Here is a 27,310-nt window from a genome sequence, read left to right on the forward strand (position 1 = left end):
CCCAGAAGGCTTCCCTTGTAAATTCTACTTCACATTTGAGGTTATTTCAATAATCAGACTGTATAGGAAATTCAAGTCTTTATTTATTTTTTAAAGAATGTGGAAAATAATAAGTGGTAAAACTCTCCCGGTCTTCACCTATGTTCTTCCCACAGGTCCACCGCCACACAAGCACAGCATTCCAGAGAACACACTTTTTGCCTCCTTCTATGAAACTAGCATAATCCTGAAGCCAAACTTGAGGACAGCACCAGAGAAAATCACAGGCTAAGCTACAGTTATGGAGCAGCAACAATTCTAAAAAAAAGTTTATCAAACAATCTAGCAGTTTATAAAACGAAAATATGACAGAGTTGGGTTTATCACAGAGGTTCACAGATGGTTTTGGCATTTGAAAATCACTCGTGGTAACCCACAGTCATGAAGGAGAACATCATGTGGTCATCTCTATAGCTGCAGAAAGGTCATTTGATAAGAGCCAGCATCCGTAAATAAACGAGGATGAGAAAGGAAATTTCTTAATTTGATAAAGATCATCTACAAAAAAAACAAAACCCAACCTTATGGCAAATAATACTTAGTGGTGGCATATTGAAGTGTTTGCTCAGATCAGAAGCAAGAAAAGGAGCCCACCCTTATGCTCTTATTTAGCCAGGATAGTAAGACACAGCAAGAAGAAGGTATGAGAACCAGAAAAGAAAACACAATAGAGCCGTCACTCACAGGTGATAGGACTATAAACATAGATAACTGAAAGGAATCTACAGATAAATGATTAACCTTAAGAGTTTATAGGGTAACTGACTAAAACCCAATATGCCAAAATAAGTTTTATTTGCATGTATCCACAACTAGAAGAAAAGAAAAAATTAAATTTTCATTTACAGTAACACAAAATTCAAGTATCTAGGGATAATATCCAGCGAAGATTTATACGGAGAAAACTATTGAGCACTTTTCAAATGATTTTCTGTTCTTTGTTCCTCAGAACAGTTGAGGTAGATATAAATTAGATTATTAGCAGTCTTAACTGTACAGAGGAGGAAACTGAAGCACAGAGAGGTTAATAAACTTGCTCAAGGTCACACAGCTGGTGGGGGATTGAGCTGTGCTGGGAGCTGTAGTAATCTGGCTTCAGAACATGGCAGGGAAGAGCACCCTGAAGGCTGTGTCTTCAGGCTGGATCTGGTCGAGTCTGAAGCCGTTCAGGGAGAAAGAAAAAACATCAAAGTTCAACCTAACCTGCAACATTTATTTGTATGTTATTTGTTGACTGTCTGCTCCCCGCCCCCTGCTATAAATTCTACCAATGAGAGCAGATGCGTATTGTTCACGCAACCCACCCGGGGCGGGGGGGGCAGAGTCGGGGGTTCGATAAACATGTGCTGTATTCGGGTAATGTTTTCATCTGGATCTGGGACCCCGGGGAGTGAGGGCCTTGGATGCTGATACTGCGAGCTGGTACCATCGGCACCCAGAGCTCAGCACTATTTCCCTGTGTTAACAGGCTGGTCATGCCTCCTTACAGGAAAAAATTAGACGGATTCCTTCCTAGTCCTGGAGCCTCGCCACCGACCCCCCCGACTCAGACACCCCATCCTCTCCACTGTAAAGTTGTAAAATGTTTCGGACTGGGCGGTGATCTGGATGTGGTCTTTAAGGTGGTGAAGGACAGGAGGGCCCTAGAGCTGCGGTCCTCATCCCTCCCTGCACACTGGTAAAGGTTTCAAGAAAGCTGGTCCGTGCCCAACGTACAGATTCTAGTTCTATTGGTCTGGAGTGGGGCCCAGCATTGATATTTCTGTCTTTCTATCAATCTATCACCTATCTATCGACTTTCAGTCTGTTGTGAGCAGAAAGGGAGGCTCTTCCTGGCCTGGGATGCCTCTCGCCGTCGGTCACCTCGCAGGGTACCGCGCGGGCTGGGCTCGATCATCTCCGGAGCCGCATCTCCGGAGTCCTGGCCTCCGAGGGCGGAGCTGGGATCCGGACGACGGACCGGGCCTCGGCGCCACCCGCAGGGAAGGATGAGCACTCACAGCTGGCAGGCTGCTCGCGCGGTGCAGGTGCCGGAAGAGAGGCTGAGAGCTGGGGGTCCGCCCCTCTTGCTCCAAACGCAACTTTAAGGGCCCCCTCGGAGCCCCCACTGTCCTGCACAGGAGGCCATCCTGTGTGTTCCCGGCTCCTGCAGCCACCATGCTGGAGGGCGGTGTGGGGCAGCTCCCCCAGACTCCCCAGAGGGCACGGAACCGAGTCCCAGCGGTGGGCTGGCTGGCCCCCAGAGCCTTCCGTGAGCGGCCGGGACACTCGCCACCCTGCACTCACCCACGGACTTCTGTTCCAGCCGCGCTGGGCTTCTCGCTGCTCCCTGTGCAAGCTGAGCCCGTGCAGGTGCCTTGCTGCTCCCCGCCAGCAGTCCCCTTCTTCGACGGTCACGTTTTGTTTGACTAAGTCCACTTTATTAACAAAGTCCAACGTGGGTGCCTGCACGGAGATTCCTGCCCTCAGAAGGGATAAAGTCACAACAGCGACGGCTCGCACGCAGTAAGCACGCCCTATGTCCAGGACGGTGCTAAGGGCTTGCAAGGTATTTAATCCTCAGAGCAATCTTAAAAGGTAAAGTGTGTTATCATCCCCTTTTTATGCGTTCACGTACTGAGCTTCAGAGGTACTGAGTTTGGGAGCTTGTCCTAAATCCCAAATCTCAGAGATAGTGGGGACTGACTCCGCGTGTCATTGGCTGCTGCTCTCTGCTTCCCCCTTCCGTTACTGTAGCCTCCGTGTTTCCACGTGACCCTGTCGTTTCCCATTATAATTCTATCACTGACAATATTCCAGGCAACTGAGGCCCATCATTTATTTAGACATCTTTCTACTGCTTGATGTTTGCCTTGCAGTGAACAGCTTTGTGCTTGTGGCTTTTTTCCTGCTTTCAGATCTCCAGAAATAGGCTCACTGAACATGTGCATTTTAGGGATCTGCTGGGAAAAGTCTATTGTTTCTAAACGCATAATTCCTTTGACATTAACAGTAGCTAGCTGTATCAGTTTTACAAATATATATCATGGAGTGGAACTGATATTTTTCCCTTTAATTTCAACCCTGCAGAAAATGTGAGAGAACCCTACAATAAACATCCGTATATACTTCACCCAGGATTCACCGGATGTGAATATTTGCCCAGAGCTGCATTATCCGTCTATCTCTCTTTCCCTTTCTCTTTCCATATATATGTACATATTTTTTTTTTGTTGTTGAACCATTTGTAGGTATATTTCAGACATCAGGGTATTTCACCACAAAATATTTCATCATATATATCTGAAGAGGAACAATCTCCCACATAATCATACTACTGCTAACGCCCTGCAAGAAACTGAATATTGTTATAATAACATCACTGCACAGGGGCACCTCGGTTAAGCATCCGACTCAGTTTTGGCTCAGGTCCTGATCTCAGGGTGGTGAGATTGAGCCTCACGTCAGGCTCCTACGCTCAGATTTTCTCTTTCCTTCTCCCTCTGCCCTTCCCCCACGTGGGCTCTCTCTCTAACATAAATAATTAAATCTTTAAAAAGATCACTGCACAATGCATAGTCTATATTCAGATTTCTTCAATTGTCCCTGGAGTAATTTTACAGTTTTTTGTCCACGATTAAACTAAGAATCATGCATTGTATTTCATGGCCATGTCTCTTTTGTCTCTCTTAATCTAGAACTCTCCCTTACCCTTTTTTCTTCCATGACATTAACATATCTTTTTTTTTTTTTTTAGGATTTTATTTATTTATTTGACAGACAGAGAGAGACCATAAGCAGTGGGGAGCAGCCGAGGCAGAGGGAGAAGCAGGCTCCCCGTTGAGGAGGGAGCCTGGGGCTTGATCCCAGGACGCCGGGATCATGACTTGAGCTGAAGGCAGATGCTCAACCGACTGAGCCACCCAGGCGCCCTGTTTTAGACAAATTAACAGGAATCTCTTTGCAGTGAAAGGTGGGACTCGGTGTTCCACAGCATCTAGAGATCGCTCATGTGCGGTTCGCAAACCTGACTGCGCCCGGGGGTGAGGGTGGCTCTGGTGCAGAGCGCAGCTGCCCCCCACCCCATCTTGATGTGCGTCAGCAGTTCTGGGACAGGCCCCAGGAATGGGTGCCTTCCTCCCAGCCTTCTCCCCTGCAGGTCCTCTCGCTGGAAGCTAAGTCCTCAGCATTCTGGGGCCCCAGGGAAGGAGAGGCCGGTCTCTGAGCTAGCTGACTCGGAGCCCTCCAAATGCTATTGCTTATGACATACACAATTAAAAGTAGGCCTGAGGCTCCTGGGCTCAGTCAGATAAGTGTCTGACTGCTGATCTTGGCTCAGGTCCTGATCTCAGGGTTGTGAGTTCAAGACCCGCGCTGGGTGTGGAGCCTGCTTTTAAAAAAAAAAAAAAAGTAGGTCTGCTGTGGGAATTAGACTTTATGTTATCACTACTATCTGAGGAGAGATGCCGCCTAATGAGAGAGGAACGTCCACAGTGCCGAAGTTAGACTGTCCGACCTGCCCTCATGTGCCCCTTGCATGAACCACATCCCGTCTGTGCCTATTGGTCATGGGGAACTTTTCTCCTAAAATCCACCCCCTCCTCTTTAGTCCTATTTCCTTATTCTCTCATTAACATGGTTCTTCACTTTGGGACTCACCATCTTTGCTGTGACCCCTATTTATAGAGCCATCCTAGTAAGGGGAAGAGAATATTCTAGAACACTCATGTGGGAGGCTTTCCCTCTGCTCTGCTCAGCAACGTGAAAGGTGTTGCCTATGAGTTAGTGCTTAAGACAGACAACAAAAATCCCATGCCCAAAATACCAAACAAACCAGCCAGTTAGGGTCCATCCACCTTCCCAGTCTCAGAATAGCTGGGGGGATGCCCTTCTGCACTTACCAACGCTGTCTCTCTTTCTCAGGTGCCGTGGTCATACTGTGTCTTCTTTCCCAGACCCCTACCCCTGTAAAACCCGGACCCCTAGCCCCAGAGGGTCTCCATTTTAGATTAAGAAATTATGAGTTTAGGGGCGCCTGGGTGGCACAGCGGTTAAGGGTCTGCCTTCAGCTCAGGGCGTGATCCCGGCGTTCTGGGATCGAGTCCCACATCAGGCTCCTCCACTATAAGCCTGCTTCTTCCTCTCCCACTCCCCCTGCTTGTGTTCCCTCTTTCGCTGGCTGTCTCTATCTCTGTCAAATAAATAAATAAAATCTTTTTTAAAAAAAAGAAATTATGAGTTTAGAACTCTGGCATTTATCTCAGAACCACTAAACTGACCATGGAGAACAGCCTCCCACGTGCCCCCATGATCCCACCTCTTGGTGTTTAGTCCTTGGTGTGATCCCCTTCTCTGAATGTGGGTAGGAACCTGTAACATGGCCTCTGACAGATGGAATATGACAAAGGTGACGGATGTCACTGCCACGGTCACGTTAGGTTTGAAGAGTCTGTGTCTTACCAGCGGACACTCTCTTGGCCTAATGAAGTAAGCACCGTGTTGAGAAGCCCACACGAACACAGACACCTTCAGAAGAGCTGCAGGTGACCTCGGATCCAGGGTGGCCTCCAGCCATCACCCAGTGGGGAGCCACAGCCCCCAGTCCTGCAGCCACGGAAAATGCATCTGCCAGGCTGAGTGAGTCCAGAGCGGATTCCTCACAGCTGAGCCTCGGATGAGAAAGCAGCTGGGCTGACCCCCTGATTGGACCCTAGGGACCCTGAGCAGATGACCCAGCTGGGCTGTGCCTGGACTTCTGACCCGCAGAAGCTGTCAGATAACTGTTGTTTCCAGCCACCGAGCGCGTGGCTCTCTGTCCTGCAGCAACAGATTAGAAGTACGCCTCCATATGCCAGCTCCATTGTCTTCATATAGGAATCTTCATTCTGATAATTTATAAAACGTCATGACAGAAGATCTGGGAAAGGCAAGAGTATGAAGAAGAACTGCAGATAGCCCACAATATCTCACACTTCTTGAGTGCTGACCATGTGGCAGGGACCAAGCACCCGTTTAAGACCATGTGATGCCGGCCCCCGGTCACGGCGGATCAAAGCGGGGGTAAACGTGACCTTAGCTTAGCTGCTGTTCTCTTCCAGGAATTTGGAACTGACCACACTGGTAGCAGGTAAATGTGGAAGCCGTGGGAGGCCACTTTCACCATGCCACGAGAAAAAAGAGGCAGGAAAGCTGGTCCGCGGAGAAGGAATGAACAGATGCAGAGAAGCAGGGGTGAGAAAACCCCTGTCTGCTGAGTCACCCCGGCGGAAAGCGGCCGTCCCGAGGGTGCACTGCCCTCGCTGGGGAACAGCGCGGACTGCCAGCGTCCCCTCGGGGAGCCAGCGACTTGGAGGAGCTCAGCCAGCACCTGTGAGAGGAAAGGTCAGGATTCCAGCAGCCTCCTGCCCCTCAGAGGACACTGTGCCAGATGACACCACCGCCAGCCTAACGAGACCTCTCTTCCTCCCCTCCAGCCTGCCATCCCCCGGGAAGGCCAACTGAGGCAGGGAGAGTGAGGAGGTGCAAGGAAGTTGGGGTGGAGAGACACTGAGGCCTGGGGCTCCTTCCCGTCAGTCCACAGAGGCACGGCCAGCCCTGAGTGGGAGGGGGTTCGATCAAACCGGATGGAAAATGAGGCTATTCAAACGCCCGGGACATAGGAGGTGCACCTGCCGCACGGTGCGAAGTGGCAGACTGTCCACAAAAACGGCCACGGCCCCTCCCACTCTGCCACGTGACTGCTGCTGTCTGCTCCCGGGTGGCTTCCTGCCTCTTGAACCTGGCTGGCCTTGTGACTTGGTTTGATGGAGAGAATGCACCAGAAGTGACATTGTGCATGTCTCAGAGCCAAGTCCTCACAGACTCTGGTCCCTCCCACCTCTCGAAATACAGAGGCGCCCAGTTAGGGAGCCCGGGGCAGCCTCCTGGAGCAGGAGGGGCCCAGCCGAAGCAGCACCAACCCCCAGACACCGGAATGGGGCCAACTGGGACCAGCCAGGCTCTGTCGAGCCCCAAAGCCACAGGATGACTGCATCTGCGTGGACCCCAGCTGAGACCGGCCCAGGGTGCTGACCCACCGTGAGCAAACCGGTCCGTTTTGGAGTGATTTGTTGCACCGCAGTGTAAATCCGGTACAATGGAGATGGCAGACCTGCTAGAACGTGTTCCAATGTGATGAAGGGAGAAAAAGATAGTGTTTCTCTTGCCTCTTGCTCACCAACTACCCAGCCCAGCTCACTAATGAACCTGTTGTGTTTGCAAAAGGCAGATCCCCACGGTGATACTGGACAGGTCCTCGGAGTTGTCCCCGAGGTCTTCTCAGATGCCTACTTGACTTAAAATGGATCCTTCGAGTTTCTGGCCGTCTCCCTGTCCCGCTCAGCAGTGGCTGTCCAAGCATCACCCCACAGAGCTGTGGACAGCTCAGAAGACTAGCACGGCCCCAGGAGGAGAGGAGAAGCCTGCGTCCTGACCGGGAATACAAGTGAGGGCGAGGGTGAGCCCTCACTCTTCTGTTTGCTTCCCGAAACAAAGCTCGGGGGAGCCAGAGAAGTATCGGGCAGCTGTGACATGAAGAGCCCCTAGTCAGGCTGTTCCTCCCAGACGGGGGCAGCTCATGAGTGTGCAACCTGGGCTTTCTGGGTCCACCCAGCTAGGCCTCCCAGGGGTGCACTCTGGCCCCCAGGCCTCGCCAGGTGGGTGGGCCTCCGTCTGGGTTTGGAGGCAAAGCAGGGGCTGGGGATGGGAGTCCTTTGGCTAATTATCTGGATCTGGCCCCAGGCTCTCAGCCCCCTGAGTTGTGGGTTTGAATATCCCACCCTCCCCAGGCTGCCAAACCAGAAGGTGGTTACAGAGCAGGGGTGTTTGTCTGGCCCCACAGTGGTCCCCAAATTGCCTTTAGGCTGGTCCTGCAGTAGGGGCAGTCTGGGCCCAGCGTCATGGGGGAACCGGACATCTGGTAGCAGGGCCAGCTCTGGAAGACCCTCACATTCCACCTCTCCTTTCCCCCCACCCTTCAGTCCCAGCGGGGGTCTCTCTCCTTCTCTAGCCTTTGCTCTCACATATGTGGGATGAGGGGTTAAAGTTGGTTCTTAAGCCAGTTTCAGGGACCTCGAGGGCCATGGATGGGCTTGCACAGGTGTCCACGTTCCCTCTGAACTGACATGCACACTATTATTTCTACACCACTTTTCTGAGGAGAGCTTTAAGCAACTTAACAATGTGCTTGGTTAGGCAATACCGAAGGTTAGGAACGTCTGCTCTAGAAAATTCCTAGTCCCCTCTGACACCTGGCTCTTGCTTTCCCTTTCAGTACCCTCCCCAAGTGTCCTCTGCTCCTCTCGGTCTGTGCGGCTGGCCTTTCACCTAGGAGCACACACGGAGAGCGGCTCCAAGAACCGCAATAAAGATGGCACATGACAATAAGGCTGTTAGCGTGGGAGAGACGTGATGTATGTGGCATATACCAGACATCCAACTCGGACAGTGGATCCGAGCAGTAACCTTAGCTTTACGCATTCTGGCAGCCAAGGGAGAAAAGTAGATGGGGCATATTGAGTCATTCTCTAGAATTTGCACTTTGGCTGTCACTGCAACTTAGCCCAAAGCTTTAACTCTGAGCAGGTGGACCCCAGGCCCTAAGGCTCCCTAGCGGGGTAGAGATTTTGAGAAAGGTGGGCTTTCTGAAGGCTCTCTTCTTCCCACCACCCTGTTCAATAAGCTTGCTGTCCAGGGAAGGCACCAGGTCCCAGGAATCCAGAGGAGTACACACCGCACCTGGCCTGAGCTACTCGCGGGGGGCTGGGGAAGACAAGGCCCTCACACCCAGATGGCTTACCCATTCCAAACCTCACCTTCCGTACCCGTGAGATGAGCATACTAATTCCCCATCAAAGGGGACTTGGGAGAATTCAGCGAGAGCCTGGGTCACAGTAAGCTCGTAGTAACGTTGAGGTGTGTGGAAATGACCACATACAGGTAGCGTCTGGTAAAGCGGCAACCAGCAGGTCCCCAGGGACTCGAAAAGGAGAACCCTGTGGCTGGGCCCTCAGGACAGGCCACCCTGAGGAGGGGACCCCCATCTGGGCTTAAAGAGGAAGTCAGGGTGGGTGGGCACTTCATGATGGGGAAACCAAGGGAGGCAAGGAGGGGAGATGGAAAGGCCTTGGCAGGCTCGGGAGATAAGAGCAAGATCTGTTGGGGGTAAGGGAGGGTTTGTACCCAGAAGTTTGGAGAATAAATTCAAAAGGGGTTGTCGGGCCAACTGCAGAGGGCTTTGGATTAAAACCACAAACGTGTATTGGGTGCTGGCTGGGCGATGGGCGCCAGGCTGGGCACCAAGGAAGCTCCCAACCCGTGGCAGGAGATGGATGCATGCAGAGCAGACACAAGACAATGCTCCAACCACTCTGGAGTTTGGCTATTCTGACTCAAGATGCACTTAAGTTATAGGAAATGAATGAAAGTGTATAGAGCAGGCTATATAAGTAACAAGTTAAAGGAAGACCAACCCGTCAGTTTTTGGATAAATCGCAAGGCAGGAGCAGCTGAAGACCAGACCTGATTGAAGATATCGATAGTCCAGGTGGCCCACAAGCCTGGACCTGTGTGGATGGCCAAGTGCCGCAGGGGGAACATGCATCAGGACTACAAGTGTGCTATGGTGGCGAGACCCATTGTTCTGGAAGAAAGGATCCCTATGGCCCAGCCTACTCAGAGAGAGTCAGCCTCATCCTCCAAAGCTATAGCCTTCTGGGAAGAAGCCATGGCACAATGGTGGTCTCCAAGGGCCCCCCGACAGCCCTCCAGGGAAAGCTTGGGAGGAGAAATCCCAGCGGGAGAAGGGGGGCTCTGAGCTAGTCAGGAACTGCCTCCCTGGGCTGGAGGAGAGCCCAGGGTCTGGCTTCTGGAGAGCCTGAAGGGGAATCCAATTTGCAGTGCTCCTGATGATGTTACATAACGACGTTACATAAGCCCGTGACATAAATCCGTGTCCTGGTGTCCACCGAGAATGCCCCTGCCCTGAAGCTGACCTAAGCCTAGTCTGAAGCTCTGGCCTCTGTTGGGTAGTTGGGAAAATCTGTTTCCTAAAAGCTTTCCATCAGGCCCTGACAGCAGTGCCTTTTCTGGAAGACCCCCGGTGCCGCCTCTCTCCCGTTGCTGCTTCTCGACTCTGCATGGCCACAGCATGCACCAGCCTTTCCCCAGACAAAAGCTCTCAGGAAAAGATAGGATGTCACCTATTTACGACAGAGGGATCACCTCTGACTGTGAAATAGAAGGCTTGTCTCTGGTTAAAGAAATTCCAAGGATCAATAGAGAGTGAAGAGTCATTTTTCTCCCACCCTTGGGGTGGGGGGCGTTGTCTCCCTCCCAGGCCCTCGGAATCACTTTCCTCCCAGACAGCATCTGCCATGCTGTGACCACAGGCCAGGTTCTGCCTCCACACCAAGGAGGGGTCTTGAGTAACCAGGGGCAGGAAGAACTTGCCCTATTGGAGACCAACCTGTCCTCTGACCTCCCTGTCCCACCGTGTCCTGCCCAGCTTCAGTCTGCCCATACTCTCCCCCAGGATGCTGGCCGGGACCCCCCTTCCCCCAGCTCCACCATCCGTCCAAACCACCCCCGTCAGCCCCTCTTCAAACTCACTCACCCCTCGAGGGAAGCCACACTGCTGTGTGGCTCCTCCACGCTCTATCTTTTCACAGATAAGCCCCAGAGCAGGCAGGTGTGCGCACGCATGCGCACGCACGCGCCCTCACACACACACGCTTGCGTGCGGTTTACGGAAACACTAGACAAAGCCGTCATGTTTGATGGAAGATTGCTCCGTTCTCTGTTGCTCCTACAGTCACCTGAAAGACAGCTATGCTTTTTTGTTTATGGTCATGCCAAAGCTATTTCACTGTTAGAGAAGTAAGGAACTATAAATTTTAAAACCACTTGCAGAATAAAGGAACACAAAGCAAAATTTTTCTCTTTCGGCTTCTTTGAATGCTGGGATCCATCTCCAAAAATGCCCAGCCAATCGCCGTGCCAGTGCAAGAGCTCGGGGGAACGCAAGCCGCTGGAGAGCCCAGGTCCGCTTCTGCCAGCGTCTGGTCAGAACCCCTGCCCGCAGCCCTCCCCTGACGGACAGAGCTGGCCCTGTCCCCGTCCCGTCCCCGACTGTCCCCGCCCACGCCAGGACCCCAAATTCCCGCCTCTCCTCCTCTTGCTGTGGCTCGGCATCGCAGTGAAGCTCTGTATTCTGGGTTGAACCCTGTCCCCTAAAGAGACGTGTTGAAGCCCTAACCCTCGGTCCCTGTGAAGGTGATCTTATGTGGAAATGGGGTCTTTGTAGATGTCATCAAGTTAAAATGAGGCCATTTGGGTGGGCTAATCCAATGTGACTGGATCCCTCTAAGAGGACACGGAGATAGACACATATACACACACAAGACCACGTGGGAACAGGGGCAGAGATGGCAGTGACGCACCTACAAGCTCTCAACTTCAGAAGCTAAACAACAAAGAGTATCCAGCAGCAAATGAGTTCATTTGGGAACAGCACAGGAGTCGCAACTCGGAACACACAAAGGATGGGGAACCATGGGAAAGTCTGGAGAGCAAAGGTGGACCCTGACTTTTATACAGGAAAGGGGGAATTTGGGAACGTGGTGTTACGAACAAAAGTTCATTGCAGGAAAATGGGAGCCCAGAGTGGTGGCGGCCTCTCATTGGCTGCAGGAGATTGAAATGGTGACCTCTCATTGGCTGTAGGAGATTGGAGTGGTGACCTCTCATTGGCTGCAGGAGGTTGAAGTGGCGACCTCTCATTGGCTGCAGGTGAGGGCAGCTTTCTGCTGTGGGGCTGAGAGGAAATCTTACTTCTGCTGTAGGAGGTGAGCTACTGCGGGTGGTAGTGCGTGAGAACCATCCCTCCGTGACTTTCAGACTCCATTTTGAATAAGGTTACCTTTATGCATTTTCACAAAGACGAGGAACGGCCGGTAAGGATTGCCAGTAACACCGGGAGCTGGGAGAGAGGCCTGGAACGCATCCTCCCCACCCCCACCCCGCCCCGAAACTTCAAAGGGGCAGGGCGCTGATGGTGGACTCCTACCCTCCAGAACTGTGAGAGAATACATTTCTCAGTTAACCAGTTTGTGGGACTTTGTTGCAGCAGCCCTGGGAAGTACTCCAGTGCCTTTGGTGAAGGAGCCCTGTAGCCGACTCCGGGGTGTGTGCGTGCGTGTGCGTGCATGTGCGTGCGTGTGTGCGCGTGCAGGGGAAGCAAGCAGAGCCGGCAAGCTGGGCAAGCAACTTGGAGGCAGGTCTCAATCCCGGGGCCTGGAGATGGGCCCCAACTGGGCAGCGTCACTAAATTTGTGGTATGTAGGCTCTTGCCCCAGATTCCTACCCACCTGCTCCATGAACACACCCTTCCTTCCTTGTGTTCCTCAGAGCCTCTCTCCACCCTGCCGCATCCCCTCTGCGATGCACTTGCTGGACACTAACCCCTCTTCCCGCTGCCTCTGTTCAGGATGTTACAAAATGTGTTTGCCATGGAGACTAAGCCTTATCATGCGACGAGTCCTCACTACTAAAAATCACAGCTGGCAGCCTTCTCACCACTCAGCGTGACTCCATAACTCACAGTTGCTCCGGGAAGGAGAACATTTTGCAACAGAGGCTCAAGCCCACTTTCAGCAGCTTCATGTTTTTTCTCAGGTCTGTGCCACCCGGAAATGTGGCTTCCTGTCTTGGGCCTCGGGGGCAGAAGCCCCTTTTTCTCTCCCAGGAGACACACATGCACTAATGCAGTGGGGCAATGTGACCACATGGCCGAGAGCCTAGTCCAAGGGACATGGATGGCCTCAGCAAGTTACCTCACCTCCTCGGAGAGGCCCTCCCGACCCTCCAGGTCTGACCCATTGCTTCCTACCCTTCATCCCAGGACTCTTCATATAACTTCCCATATACATTGACCCACTGGGTCCACCCACTTGAGCTCCTTGAAGACCAGGAATGTGAGCATCCTCTCTGCAAGGAAGTGGCAGAGTCAGGTGTACAGAAGTACGGGGCCTAGGAAAATGCAAATCAAGACCACCATGAGAGATCAACTTACACTCATTAGAATGGCTACTATCAAAAGACCGGAAAACAGTGAGTGTTGGCGAAGATGTGAAGAGATTGGAACCGTTGTGCACTGGTGATGGGAAGGCAAAATGCCGCAGCCACTGTGCCGAGCAATTGTGGTGCTTCCTCCAAAAATTGAAAATAGAACTGCCCTACGGTTTAGCAATTCCGCTCCTGGGTGTACACCCAAAAGAACTGAAAACAAGGCTACAAAGAGATATTTGCACATCCGTGTTCCTAGTCGTATTATTCACAGTAGCCAAGAGGTGCAAGCAACCCAGGCATCCCTTGATGGATGAGTTGATAAAATGTGATATGTACCTACGATGGACTATTATTCAGCCTCAAAGAAGGAAGGAGATGCTGCCACACGAGACAGCACGAGTGAACCTCAAGAACATTACGCTGAGTGAGATAAGCCCGTCCCAAAAAACTAATATTGTGTGATTCTACTTATCTGAGGGAGAGTGGTCAAATTCGTAGAGACAGACAGTAGCATAGTGGTTGCCAGGGACTAGAGGGTGGGGAGTGCCTGGGGAGCTGTCATTTAATAGGTACAGAATTTCAGTTTTGCAAGATGTATCAGCCAGAGTTCTGTAGAGAAACAGAACTAATAGGATGTGCATAGAGAGAGAGAAAGGTTTGTTATAAGGAACTGGCTTACGTGATTATGGAAGCTGCCAGTCAGACTCTGCAGGGGAGGCCAGCAGGCTGGAGACCCAAGCAAGGGCCTATACTGCAGATCATGGTTGTTACCCAGAGAAGGTCAGGCTTGGCTCCACTCATGCCTTCAGCTGGTTGGGTGAAGCCCACCCATGTCATGAAGGGCAAGTAGCGTTCCTCAAAGTCCACCTATTTAAATGTTAATCTCATCCCATCACACCCTCCAAGAAACATCCAGAATAATATTCGGCCTAACATATGGGCACCATGGCCCAGCCAAGTTGGCACATAAAAGGAACCATCACACAAGACGAGGAGAGTTCAGGAGGTGGATGGACACGACCGTCGCTCAGCAATGTGAACTCACTGAATGCCGCTGAACCGTACCCCCACAAAGGGTTAAGATGGTATCTGTTCAGGCTATGTGTATCTTACTATGACTCAAAACGATCTTTTTTTGTTTTGTTTTGTTTTGTTTTTAAAGGACCAGCTCTAGAACCAAACCACTGGGATGCTTTCATCATGTACTGCCGTGTGATTGTGAGCAAGTGACTTAGACTCTCTGAGCCTCTTTTACCTCCTCAGAAAAAGTAAACCAAGGACAATGATGCCCACTCATAGGGTGGTAGTGAGGAAAAGGGAGCAGCCCCTGCAAAACCCTTAATTGTGGAGTACTTAGTACAAAGTAAGTGTTCAAGATATTTTAATTTATGACTGTTATTCCCAGCATCTCACAGTGCCAGACACATAGCAGGTGCCCCATTCATGTTTGTTGAATGAATGAATGTCCTCATTCAAATGACTTACTTGCTCTGTGCGTCAGTTTCCTCATCTATAGAGTGGAGATAATAATGGTAGTTATTGTGAAGATTGGCTGCGTTTGTATACACACACACATACACACACACACACTCATATGAAGAACTCAGGTCGGGGCCTGGCACACAGCAAGTGTTAGGTAAATATTAGCTACGAGTATTACTAGTGGTAGTAATGGCAAACCCCTCTCATACCACCTGCTCCAACCCTCAGTAGCTGCTTTGGAGCGGCTGATCCAGAGAGGTGTGTTGCCCCGGCAGCTGGCTCTGTGAAGTGCTGTGGAAGAAAGGAGTCCCGATCATCTGATGTCCCATCAGCAGAGGTGCCAGAGACGTGGGTTTGCTGTGCACTGACGCTGAGCTAGACAACCCCAAAATACCTGACCTCCGGGGGCATCGAGCCTGACTGCACAGCTCAGCACTTAATTACCCGCCATCTTGGATTGTTCTGGATTCTCCCACCTCCTCTCTGTCTGCTCCGGTGCTGGCATCCTTCAAGACTCACTTGGGAGCCTCGTACGTACCAAGCCGACCCTGACTGCTCTGGCCCGCGCCCTCCCCTTGTCCTGTGCTCATGGCTGGGCCATACCACCACATGGAAGGGTCTGGGGGTTTTGTGAAGCTCAAGCCTTCTCTCCCTAAGGCTCAGGTTTGTGAGTCAGGATGTTGGCTTTTATTTCTTTGGAGTCTCCTGGAGCAGCCAGAATGCTGGGCCCCAGAGCAACCCATGGCTGGTCTTCTCTTCTGGACTCTAAATGCCACGAGGGCAAGATCTTTCCTTGAATTCCTACAGTGTTTGCACAAGGCTGTGTAGACATGAAAGCTCAGCCAATCTTAATGGGTAGAAGATAAAAATCCAGAGTGTCCCTGCCTGCTAGGTTGACCAAGCCTGGGGAAACGCATGGAGTCTTTTTGAGGTAAGATTCATAGGGATGTCTGGCAGGTCCCACTGACCAGCGGGTCCACTTGTCCAGCCCTACCGATGGAGGGGGAGAAGAAACGGGAGGTCAGGCCACACGGAAGTTTCTTTGTCTTACTAACATGGGCTAGGCAGACTTGACTAAAGCCTGGATTAAGTATCTCATATGTTTACCCACTTCATTTTGCTCATTTCATTGCTGCCAAACACCGTCTTTAGCACTAATTTAATTTCCCAAGCCTGGCGTCATCTAGAAAGACAATAGCAACAGTCTGAGTACACTGGCCATGTGTTTATCTGCAGCACGCCAGGCTGGTTCCTTCACTGACCCTCTCCCCTCCTGCCCAAGGTGACAAGCAGCAACAGCACAGGCACGGAGTGCCCCCGCTCATTGGTATTCATGCTAGAAGGAGCAGTGGAGCCGTTGGCGATGGTCCTGAAGTCCCAGGCAGGTAAGAAGCACCGTCTTCTGTTCACCACTATGCTCTGATGCAGGAGGCCAACACGGTTCTTCATCTTTCTCTGCCTCCGCCGGCACCACAGTCATCACCAGAATGGCTCTGGGGCTGCATTCTAAGATCTCCCAGTTAGGTCAGTTGGAGGTTAGGAGTTTGGGATAGGAGGGAGGTGGGAGCCCAGGAGACCTAGAGGAGGGGAAGGGTTTGTCAATCCGGACTGAGTCCCTTGCTCTTATGTGTACAGATCACGTGAGTGGTGATGGCCACCAACAGTCCTGGAAAATGATAGCAATAAGGTAGTGGTTCCAGCCCATCCATTTGAGATGCAGTGGAGCTGGGATACAGAGAGGCCTGAGGACTGTAATAAAATCGAGGCCAAGAGGAAGGACTAGGTGGACACCTGGTGGGGGTCAGGCCTCCGCGGTGTTTGTCATCTCTGTGGACTATTACTGTTCAGGGAAACCTGCTGGATATCCTCTACTTTGGTGGCAAGTGAGTTTGGACCCCATCTCCCTCACGTGCTAGAACTCAGATCTGTGGGATGGAAGAGAGTTTTCTAACCTGTTGGCAGCTGTGGGGATGTGGAGGTCATTCTCCCAGCTACCAGGACTGCAGGCCGGGTTCTAGGGCAGCCTCCCCCCTAACCCCCTGCTAACACCACAGGCCTGTACTGTCCTCTCCCTGACCCCAACGGTAACCTTAGTGACATATGCCATGACAAAAACCACAATGGGACAGAGTTTCTGTTTGGGATGAAAATGTTCTAGAAACATAGCTGTGCTGTTTACAGAACATTGTGAATATACTTAATGCTACTGAAGTGTATGCTTCAAATGGTTAAAATGGTCCATTTCGTGTGATGTAGATTTTGCCATGTTAAAAGGAAAGTTTGGGAATCACAGTTTCTGTGGCAGTTAGGAGAGAGGGGGAAGGTCACTGGCTGTGAGAGAGCAGGACCGGAGGACCCCACGGGGCTTCAAGGGGTGTGGGAGAGAGGCGTGTGGGGAGAAGGCGGGGTTCGAGCCATCCTCTCCCTCCCTCCTTGCCTGGGCCGGACCCTGTCTCTGCCCAGCTCTGTGTTCAGGCCCACATCTTCCACTCTGTTCTCTCCAGTCTTCAGAGCCACAGAGCCACTCAGCGCTTACGTGGCATTTCCTTGACATTCATCTCTCGTGTCCAGCATAAATTCCTGACGGCCACGTAATGTGGCTAAACGCCTCCATGTTTGTCTGTGGCTGGGACAGCTGGGGGGGGGGGGGGGGGGTGTGGTTCTAAGGTAAAAAGGTAGATGCTTTACCAGGATGGTCATACCTGGGCTGGCTCCCCCCCCCCCCCCGGGGGTGGTGTGGGGGGTGGATCCTATCGGTGAGACAGCCACTGTTCCGCTCGGAGCCCCTCCCCGGAAGCAGCCCTCAGGGATCCCAGTCTCTCACTGCAGACACACTGCGGTTTTGAGCATCGTCTCCTGTTTTGACGACCACCAGGCTCGACATTAAATGCCTTGACTATTGGCAAACAAACTCAAAGGCCAAAGATACACCTTGTCAAGAAGATTCAAGAGAATGGGAAGTCCTGTAAATGTCTGGCACATGGTCGTTCTCCCCACGTATGCTGCAGGATCTAAAAGCTAATTTTTTTTTCTTTTTGTTAAGAGAGAGAGCGAGCACGAGCATGGAGGGAAGGACAGAGGGAGAGGGAGCGAAAGAATCTTGGGTTTTTTTTTTTTAAAGATTTATTTATTTACTCGTGAAAAAGAGCATGCACCCTTGCATGAGCAGGGGGAGGGGCAGAAGGAGAGGGGGGAGGAGAATCCCAAGTGGACTCCCTGCTGGGTGCAGAGGAAGCTCTCACGACCCCCAGATCACGACCTGAGCCCAAATCCAGAGTCAGATTCTCAACCGACTGAGCCACCCAGGCACCCCAGGAGCAAAAGAATCTTAAGCAGGCTTCATGCCCAGCATGGAGCCCAACGTGGGGCTCTGTCTCAGGACCCTGAGATCATGACCTGAGCCAAAATCCGGAGTCAGATATTTGAACCAACTGAGCCACCCAGGCGCCCCTAAAAGTTGTTTTTACACAAGAATTCCAGAATGTTTAGAGAAATATAAACATTGGTGTAACCAACATAAATGTCGCTTTCATGTGTTTGATTTTCAAAGTCTGTGAGATTACTTTTTTTAGCAGGAATCACAAGTTCAGTGCCTGGGAGGCCCGGGAGGCAACTCCAGAGAGCACAGCCNTCTACCTTTTTACCTTAGAACCACATTCCAGCATGTGAAGTAAAGCACAAATGTACTATTTCTATGTAGAAAACAACACACAGCGCCCCCTCTTCTATGTCTGAAGAGGCCAACTTGCGCTCAGCTCCAGCCACTAGTCGCTGCGTCTTCCAGCTGTTCCCAAGATGAACTGGAAGTCCAGAGTTTCAAGTGAAATTTCCAAGTATTTAAAATGCTGCTGGGGCCAAACTCAGTGGCTCCTATTTGTGGCCTCACAGCCACAGTCACGGGGAGTCACCTACTCGTTCTTGGCCACAAAAGCTAAACTCCCTGCTTTCACAGCCACGTGTCCTCCTTCCTTTGTCTCACCGTCAAAGGGCCTCCCGTGCCACCTCAGTCGTCTGCCGGCGCCTTGGTCTCATTTTCTCCTACCTTCTAGGGGACTGTGCATTTGTGATTCCCTGTCGCAACCCGAATTCTGTCCCCACTGCCCCAGAAGCAGCTCTCAGCGAGGCTGCCAGCGATCTCCTTGCTGCAAAATCCAGAGGATTCGGAAGTTCTTATTACTTTTTCTCTCGACCCCCTTCAGCTGCTGACTTCCTCCTCTTTCCAGAAACACTGCCTTTCCTCAGCCCCACTGTGCATCTCGGGGCTTTCCTTTCCACTCTGTGGCACTGCACGCCCCCGATCTTTCCAGGCTTCTCTGCATGCCATCTCCTGAACGGGAGTGTCCCAGGGGTTCTGTCCCAGGCCCCCTCCACACTCACTCCACACTCGCTTCTCACCAACCATCCACTGCCCCGTAGCTTGAGAAACCTGTCGATGGGCCTCAGACCTCTCTCCAGCCCAGACCCTTCTGGAGCTCTGCCCCCACATGGCCTGCTTCCTACTGGGCATGCACTGGTTGCACCCACTCCACAGAGCCAAGGCTGCTCCTCCTCCCGTGTTGCCCATCTCAGGGGAGCGCTGCTGTCGGGTAGTCAGTCGTCAAGCAGAAATCACGCCGACATCACCACCCTCTACCTCCCTCTCCACACTGGGCAACTCACCCCGTGCCTGGTAAGTGTGCCTGGTAAGTGTCTCTTCGGTCTTTTACTTCTTTCCATCTTCTCTGGCGCCACCATGGTCCACAGGCCCCACCACCTGTCACCGGGATTGCTGATGGGCTGGTTTCTAGCCTCCCTGCCTCCTGCCAGCCCATCCTCTACAGGCAGCTGGTCATCTTTCTAAAATGCATCCGTGTCAACGTCCTCCTAGTCCTGCCCTGCCCAGGCCCTTCCATGGCTTCCCACTGCCCCTGGATAAAGTCTGAGCTCCCTGATCCGTGCTGAAGGCTTTCCTAGTCTGCCCATCCTCGTCCTCTTTCTCGGGCTACTTGGGCCTCTTATTCAGTGCTCACTCTCCGTGCCCCTGTGCTGGACTTTGGCCCTCTGCGTGCCCTCTCTTCTCCAATCTCCCCCTTCACCTGGCTCCTCGTGCTCATTCTTCAGGCCTCACGGTAGAGATGTCTTCATCCTGCCAACCTCCCTTGGCCTTTCCTAGATTTGGGATGCCCTCACCACACACCCGCAAAGCCCTCTGGGCTCGCCCTAGCTGAGGATTTCTGACATCTTTTGCAAGTCTGTCTGTCTTGCTTACTATTGTTTCCCAGTGCCTAGTGTAGTGCTTGGCAGGCAGAAGGCACCCAATAAATATTGGCTAGGGTTATTTTTGGTGATGGTAATGCTAGAGTTGGAAATGGCCTCAGCCCTCATCAACCGACAATCTACAGTAATGAGAAAGCAGAGTCGCAAGAAAATGAATGCTCTGCTCCAAGTCCTATGAGAGGTACAGGAGGGGTTAGACCCGAGCCTTCTCCAAGTCCAGCATGTTTCCCATCATCCTCCACTCCCCTTCACCACCAGCCAGCCAGCCTGCTGGCCAGCCAGGCACATGCAGCTACAGAGACATCTGGATCGGGCATCTGTCATAAAGCCAGAACTTAGGAAAATGGTGTTGGGGAAATAACCTTCATCTGCTGCTCATGTCCTTCCTCACGCTGCCAGGCAGGGCGGCAGGTGGGCTGCAGTTCTGAGATACCCCCGGGAGAGTTCCAGAGCTCACGGTTCGGCGTGCCATCTCCATGGGAATGGCCAAAGGGCACCCTGCCCCTCTCTGCATTCCCTACAGCTGTAGCCTCAACACCCGCCATGAGAAGTGCATGTCCATCTTCCATCAGATGTCTGAGCTAGAAGCAGGGAGCAGGACAGCGGCTTAACAGTTAACTCTGTTATATTTGCATTTGGTAGAGCCCATTACCAGCGCCTGGCTAAATTTAGCTCACCCCACATAGGAAGGGATGGTCCTCTGGGGGAGGATTGAGGTGGGGCAGTGGATGAGAAGAGTCAGGGGCTCCCACCCTGTGCTCATTTAACAGCCCCAGAACCTTCAGAATTTAATTTTAATGACGCTTTAAGTACACACATATCCATTCTTTCACTCCCCCTGGAGAGGCTCCTGACCCAGTCAGTCCTTGGCAGAATGAGGGGGGGNCAAATGTCTGCTTTCTGATGGGGTCTCTTGGGGGGATTCTTTTCGGGACTCACACCTGAACTGTTCCCAGCAAGGGTTCACTCTTAACATTGTCTTTGTCACAGAACGTCAAAGCTGGTTATCTTTTCCGGACTTCTCTCCAGCAAGATAAAGAGGGAAGAAGAGCCGTCGGGGCCCAGGCCATCCTGCCCGCCGTCCAGAAGATCTCCAGCGTGGGTCTCTCCAACCAGCGAGCCAAGGAAGGGTCCTGGAGAGAACAAGGCTCAGAAGAAGAGGGGGGGCGCTGTTACCTCTGTGGGAGCGGGCCAGGCTGGGGCCGAGAGGTCGGCGTCGGGGGCCGGGTGGGCGGCTTCGCCGTGAATGCGCTGGTGCCGCACCAGGTGGGTCTTGCGGCTGAAGCTCTTGCCGCACTGCGGGCAGGAGAAGGGGCGGGAGCCGGTGTGGATGGCCTGGTGGCGCACCAGGTTGGTTTTGGAGCTGAAGCTGCGGGCGCAGACGGCGCAGGCGTGGGGCCGACTGCCCGTGTGCACCGCCTGGTGGCGGCCCAGGTGCGACTTGCGGCTGAAGCGGCGGCCGCACTGCGCACAGGCGAAAGGCCTGGCGCCGCTGTGGGCTCTGGAGTGCGCGACCAGATTGGGCCTCGAGCCGAAGCGGCGGCCACATTGAGCGCAGGCGAAGGGCCTCTCGTCTGGGTGCACGCGGCGGTGCCGCGCCAGGTGCTGCCCGTGGGCTAAGCCGCGCCCGCAGTCCGCGCAGGAGGACCGCTCGCTGGCGGGAGCCCCCTGGGTCGCCGGGGTGTCTCCGGGCGCGCAGGCCAAGGGCTCGGCAGCAGCGGGGTCCACCGTGGTGCCCAGCGCGCACTCGTCGCACCCAAAGGGGCGCCCCCCGGCGCGGTGCAGACGCTGGTGCGTGGCGAGGTTCTTCTTCCAGCCGAAGCTCAGGCCGCACTCGGAGCAGGAGAAAGGCTTGGGCCCGGGAGGGGACGGGGTGGGGGACGGGGCAGGGGAACCCGGCGAAGCGGGCGCGTCGGGGGAAGATGGGGCGCGGCCGGCCGCCTCGTGCACCCTTTGGTGCCGCACCAAGTGCTGCTTGTGCGTGAAGCTGCGCGAGCACTGCGCGCACTGGTAGGGCCTCTCGCCCGTGTGGATGCGCTGGTGGCGGATCAGGTGCGTCTTTTTGCGAAAGCGCTTCTCGCACTCGGTGCAGGGGAAGGGCCGCTCGCCCGTGTGCGTCTTCTGGTGCGAGCCCAGGTGTATCTTCTGGCTGAAGCGCTTGCCGCACTCGGCGCACGGGTAGGGCCGCTCGCCGGTGTGCGTACGCAGGTGGCGGGTCAGGTGGGCCTTCTTGCTGAAGCGCTTGTCGCACTCGGAGCAGGGGAAAGGCCGCTCGCCGAGGTGGCTGCGCAGGTGCAGCAGCATGTGCGCGCGCTGCGCGAAGCTGCGGCCGCAGTCCGGGCAGGCGCAGGGGCCCTCGCCGCGGTGCAGCCTCTGGTGCAGCCGCAAAGTCAGCTGGTCCCGGAACCGCCGCTCGCACTCCCCGCAGCCATAGGGCTTCTCCGAGGTCGGGGCCCAGCCGGCCAGCGCGAGTCCGTCCAGTGCCCCTGGGGCCCCGGGCTCCAGCTTGTACGCGGCGGCCAGAGGCCCCAGGTCCGGCGCCGGAAAAGGGCCGGGGAGTAATGACAGATGCTGGGGCCATTCGACCTCCTCTTCTGCCTCCTGATCGTCCTCCTCCACCTTCACCTTCCGTATCATCCACTCATCCCCTGAAAAGTCAAAACCAGACGAGCCAATTAAGCCCCACTTTTATTTATGCCACGTTTATTTGCCAATGGGACCACCACTTCTGGAGCCCCGCAGTCTGGCTTTTGTTCTCTCCATTCTACTGGAAGTTTCCGGGGAATGACCAAATCCGAAGGTCACCGTTCAGTCCTCCTCCTTGGTTCCTTGCAGCCCGGGAAGCTGGTGAGAGCCCCCAGCTCCTCCGGGGGGCGGTCTCTTACGCTTCCGCGGGCGCGGGCGGAGGAGTGTTTTCCCTGCCTCTCCTGCAGAGGCACAGTGTGCTTGTGTGTCCCCGAAGATAGACGTGGCTCCAAGTTCAGTCCTCAGGCTTCACTCTAGGTTCATCTGCTCACGTTGTTGGCTCCCCCAGATCTTGCAGCCCTTTCTGGAACCACAGTCTCCCATGAGCTGAGCAGCTCTAACTCCCCTCTGGTGGCTACGGAGCTGCCTCTCCAAGGCTCCCCCTGCCCCTAACTCCCTTCATTCTTGCCTCTGGAGCCAGGTGGGAAATCCCAGTTTAGGAAGAGGAGGATGGAGTTTACAGGAATTGGGGAACCAGTGAACAGTGCCAACTCTGGAGAAGCAGGGAGTGCCTTCTGGGGGAGCAGGTTTGAGGTGGTCCCACTGGAGCTTTGCCCCTCTTGGGCACTGCAATGGTCGAGCCAAGAGAAAGGAGCTCAGGACCCAGACTGGGAGTGTCTACTTGGGTTCTCCTCTGCCACTAGCCAGTACTGTGACCTTGGTTCACTTACCTCTGTTACTGCTCTGAGCTCACTCTGTTAGTTTGCTTAGATAGAAGGGCTGTATTAGTTCACGGTTCCTAAACATGGCACCACATCATACTCTCCTGGGGACTTTTACCAAATGCATCTGTGGGAGCAGCGTGCATGAATGGGTTCTCTTTCTTTAAAGCTCCCAAAGTCATTCTTGTTTAAGAGCCCTTGAACCAGATGATCTGAGTTGCTGTCTGGCTCTGAAAGTCTGAAATAGCCTGAACACTATTGGACATGCGCACACGGACTATCACAGATTTACTCCCAATTTCTTTCACCGATCCATCAGTTCCAAACAACTATTTATCCTATTGTGATACTGCTTTCATTTTCATTGCGCCACTCTTCTACTCAAGAACCATCAATAGCTCCCTATCATTTACAGGATAAAATAAGTTCTACCTAGACCAACTTTCTTACTACCTCCAGGCATAAACGCTCTTCTGCAGACAAACTGGTCTGCTCTAACCCCAGCCACATGTCAACTTTTCTGTATTAAAGTCTCTTCTCAGCCTAGAATGTTTTCCTACCCTCCACCCCACCATCAGAGCTGATGTCTACACCTCCCTCAAAATGTAGCACAGACCCCCAAAATCTCTGACAAATCCAGCAGGTAAGGATCTCTTATCTACCTATAGCACTTAACTGTTAACGCCGCTACATGGCCTTGCAATGTGGCTTTATTTATATTTGTTCTTTTAATTCCTTATTCTATTCAAATTAATGTCATCTCAGCTAGATTTTAGCTTCTGAAAGGCAGACGTCTTGTGTTCCATTTCTGTATGTGTCTAATAAAAATGAGGATTGCCACCATTTATTGAGTGCCAACCACAGATGACACCCCGTCTGTCCACTGTCCCAAAGCTTCACAGCAACCATGAAGTGACTCATCTCCCTGCTCACAGGTGAACAAGCAAGCTCCTGGAGGTGAAGGAGCCTATCTAAGGTCACTCGTAAGGAAATGGGGAGGAAGGATTCAAACCAAGTCTGTGTCAACCTAGGGGCAATCTCATTCCCTTCTGCCTAACACAGCCTAGACCCAACAGGCACTGAATAAACCCCTGGAATAAACGATAGCAGTCAGGCAGAAGGTGCTAAGCGTGCTGGTAGTGGAAGGGAGTGATGGCAGCATTGTGGAGAGAGAAATCAACTGTTCCATCACCCTGGGTGTGGGGGAGATGAGCCCAGTACAACGGATTTGGAGCATTTGGGTACCAGTGAGACCAGTGGAGATTTGGGGGAGGGAGCTTGTCTGGGGGGAGTCAATGAAAAGGTAGGTCTTCATGGCAATGGTAATTCAAGTCAAGTCAGCAAGTACACACGTAGGCAGGGGGAGGTGGGAGGAGAAGACTTGTAGAGGATGTTGAGGTGAGGGTCAGTTTCTCTGGGTGACCAGCCTCTCTGAGTTCTGTCTTCTGTGGTGTGGAGTTCCCTCTGGGGGCGGAAGCTCTACAGCAGAAAGGGGCCAGGGACTGATTCATCTTAAGTTGGAAGGGCCTGAAGTGGCTGCCTCATCAGATAGCAGCTGGGAGTTGACAAAGCCCCTGTCCCTGATGCCTGGGCCCCAGGTGGGCTGGAGAGGTAGGCAGACTTACCTGGGCAGGAGCCCCTGGGCTCGGCCTTCTGTGGTGCACATGGCGGGCCTCCTCTGCAGGGGGCTTGAGCTTCTTCCGTGTGGGTGCCTTCCTCTGGTCTGGGGGCCTCGTGCCCTGGCAGAGAACAGGCTACCTCAAGGATTCCAAAGACATCACAGCCGGACAGAGGTCCCCACTGGGGCTATCAAGCAGGGGCTTTTGAAACCCCAGTCCCAGCCCCACCGGCAGGATCGTGTCCCACATCATACCTGCAGGGACTGAACTCTCAGCCGCCCCCGGGCAGCCTCAGGCTCCTTCAAACAGGGGCAGCTGCAAGCAAAGGCTGTGCAGGTGGTGAGAGCCACAGCTGTGAGAAGCTTCTGGAATATGTGTGGGAGGTAGTGGAAGCAAGGAAAGGTCCCTGCCCTGAGGCTTGCATAGGACTCCTAGGAGGACAGCTGCAGACCTCCCAGCCACCAGATGGACCCAAGTGCCAGGCAAATCCTTGTGCAAGATCAGAATGTCAAGAAGCCAGACGTGGGCCTACTTTCCGCGTCTTCTCCCTCTGGGAGCTCCTTAGCCACCTTCCTCACCTCTTCCAAATCTGCTCAAGTCTTACCTTCCCAACGGGGCCTACTCTCACTCTCACACTATTTAATGCAGCAGCCCACCCCACCCCCACCTCGGGCCCTTCCCCATAGCATATATCCCCTTCTGACACAATTTATAAGTACATTTATTTTTGTATTTGTTGTTTGCTGACTTTCTGCCCTAAGATTAAGCTCCTGGAAGGTAGGGATCTTTATTTGGTCACTTAGGTATTCCAAATATGGAGAATAGCACCCTGGCATTTAGTAAGTGCTCAACAAATAGTTGATGAAGAAGGAAAGGTAGATCCCACCCCAAGCCACTGCTCACGGTCCCCACCTACTTACCAGAGCACGTGCCCAGCATGCTGTCTTCCCTGGAAGGGCACATCTGCTCCTGGTTATTATGGGACCCTTCCCCAGGCTCACTTTGGGGGGCCATTTCCGGCTGTCCCACAGAGAATCCTGTTACAGGCAGAAGGATGGAACCAAGTAAAGCGTCTAGTACAGAACAGGTGATCAAAGAGAGGGGCTCTTTCCCTTTCCAAACACAGCTCAGGGGCTTGTTCCAACTTGCTCAGGAAGGAAGGGTCTCTAGCCAGCATGACAGGGGACAGCCAGGCTCCCCAGCAGCCTGTCCAGGTATCCACCTCAGTCCCTTTGCACTGAGTCAAGGGGAGGTGAAGGAAGAGAACAGATTTAAATATCCGGTGCTCTGTGAGTCCCCATGTGCGCATGTGCGCATACAATCCGGCACAGCATGTGCGCATGTGAGGGTACAAATCGGGCACAGCCTCCACAGGGCCAGGCATGGAAATAGACCCTGGTGGAGCTGAGGCTGCCCTACAGGCTCCCTGGGGGTCTCTGGGGTCTCAGGGTTGCCATCTCCTGACTACCACGAATGGTAGGGAAGCAGCAGGCCCAGGGTGCCCCTGAATCCTGCCTCCCGCCCACCCACGTTCCTTGAGTGCTGCTGGCTCACCCAGGGAGCTGAGGGCCTCAAAGGTCTCTCTCATGGCAACCCAGGGTAGCTCCTCCTGGGAATCAGGCCACACACCCTAAGGAGAAAACACATCCTTGTTCACATTCTTCTCCGGACAGCTGCCACCTGGGCCTTGGCTCTACCCAACCTCTCCCCATCAGCAATCCCCAGGAGCTCCAAAGGTGATGTCCCCAGGTACAGGTAAGGGGAATGAGGGAAGATGGGTTTCAGAAAGCAAAGAGATCTTTGAAGGCCAAGGCCTTGAAGCCACTTCTGCAGGCTCTGGTCAGCTCCAGAAATCAGCTGCACCCCTACCCTCACCTGGTGGGTCTCTGAAGCAGGCCCAGCCCACCAGTGCTCCCCGGCCCCCAGTGCCCTTGCCTGGGGACCTCAGGAATCAATCGATTCTCTGGGGAGTGGGTGGAGAGTGGAAGACCGGGGTGGGGAGCGGGAACTTCATCTCCTGGGCCCTCCAGCTGTCACTGCAGGAGCTGGTGAAATAGGAGCCAGCGGAGGGGCGGAGGTGAGTGTCACTGTTGGGCAACTGGTGGGGGAGGCCCTCAGAGGAGGGTCTTTGCTGAAGGCAGGAAATGGCTCTTGCTTCCTCTCCCCAAAACCCTACCTCAAAACCATCGTCCCTCCGCCTCAGGGCTTCCCCTGGCAGGGACACCCCGCCCTCGAGCCCCCTTACCAGCTCCTCCTCCAGCGGGTTCCCTGCCCCTCCCCCTTCAGACTCCCCTCCCCCCCCATCTCTCTGGCAGCCTTCCCTCTGCCCCTCCCTTCTCCGACTCCCTCTGCCTTCCGCCCTCTCTCCCCACCGAATCTGGCCGGCTCCCCAGCTCCGCCCCTGCCCCGCCCCTCCGGCTCCTC

At 53.5% G+C, this 27,310-nt stretch overlaps 1 protein-coding gene across 2 annotated transcripts; it reads right to left on the bottom strand.

Annotated features, from left to right (window-relative positions):
* Window positions 1–20,752: 20,752 nt before the first annotated feature.
* On the bottom strand, window positions 20,753–27,178 carry ZNF467 (zinc finger protein 467). Of its 2 annotated transcripts, none has more exons than XM_034639285.1 (5): window positions 26,822–27,178; window positions 26,441–26,516; window positions 25,807–25,923; window positions 24,893–25,006; window positions 20,753–22,508 (listed from the first exon to the last, which is right to left on the bottom strand). In XM_034639285.1, exons 2-5 carry the CDS (start codon window positions 26,472–26,474, stop codon window positions 21,010–21,012), a joined length of 1,764 nt encoding a protein of 587 aa, XP_034495176.1. In that variant the 5' UTR covers window positions 26,475–26,516; window positions 26,822–27,178; the 3' UTR covers window positions 20,753–21,009. The 2 variants fall into 2 exon arrangements, with proteins under 2 accessions (XP_034495176.1, XP_034495172.1); XM_034639281.1 differs by having other exon boundaries at window positions 26,762–27,178.
* Window positions 27,179–27,310: the final 132 nt, after the last annotated feature.

This window comes from Ailuropoda melanoleuca, chromosome 1, assembly GCF_002007445.2.
Source record: "Ailuropoda melanoleuca isolate Jingjing chromosome 1, ASM200744v2, whole genome shotgun sequence".
Classification (NCBI taxonomy): domain Eukaryota; kingdom Metazoa; phylum Chordata; class Mammalia; order Carnivora; family Ursidae; genus Ailuropoda; species Ailuropoda melanoleuca.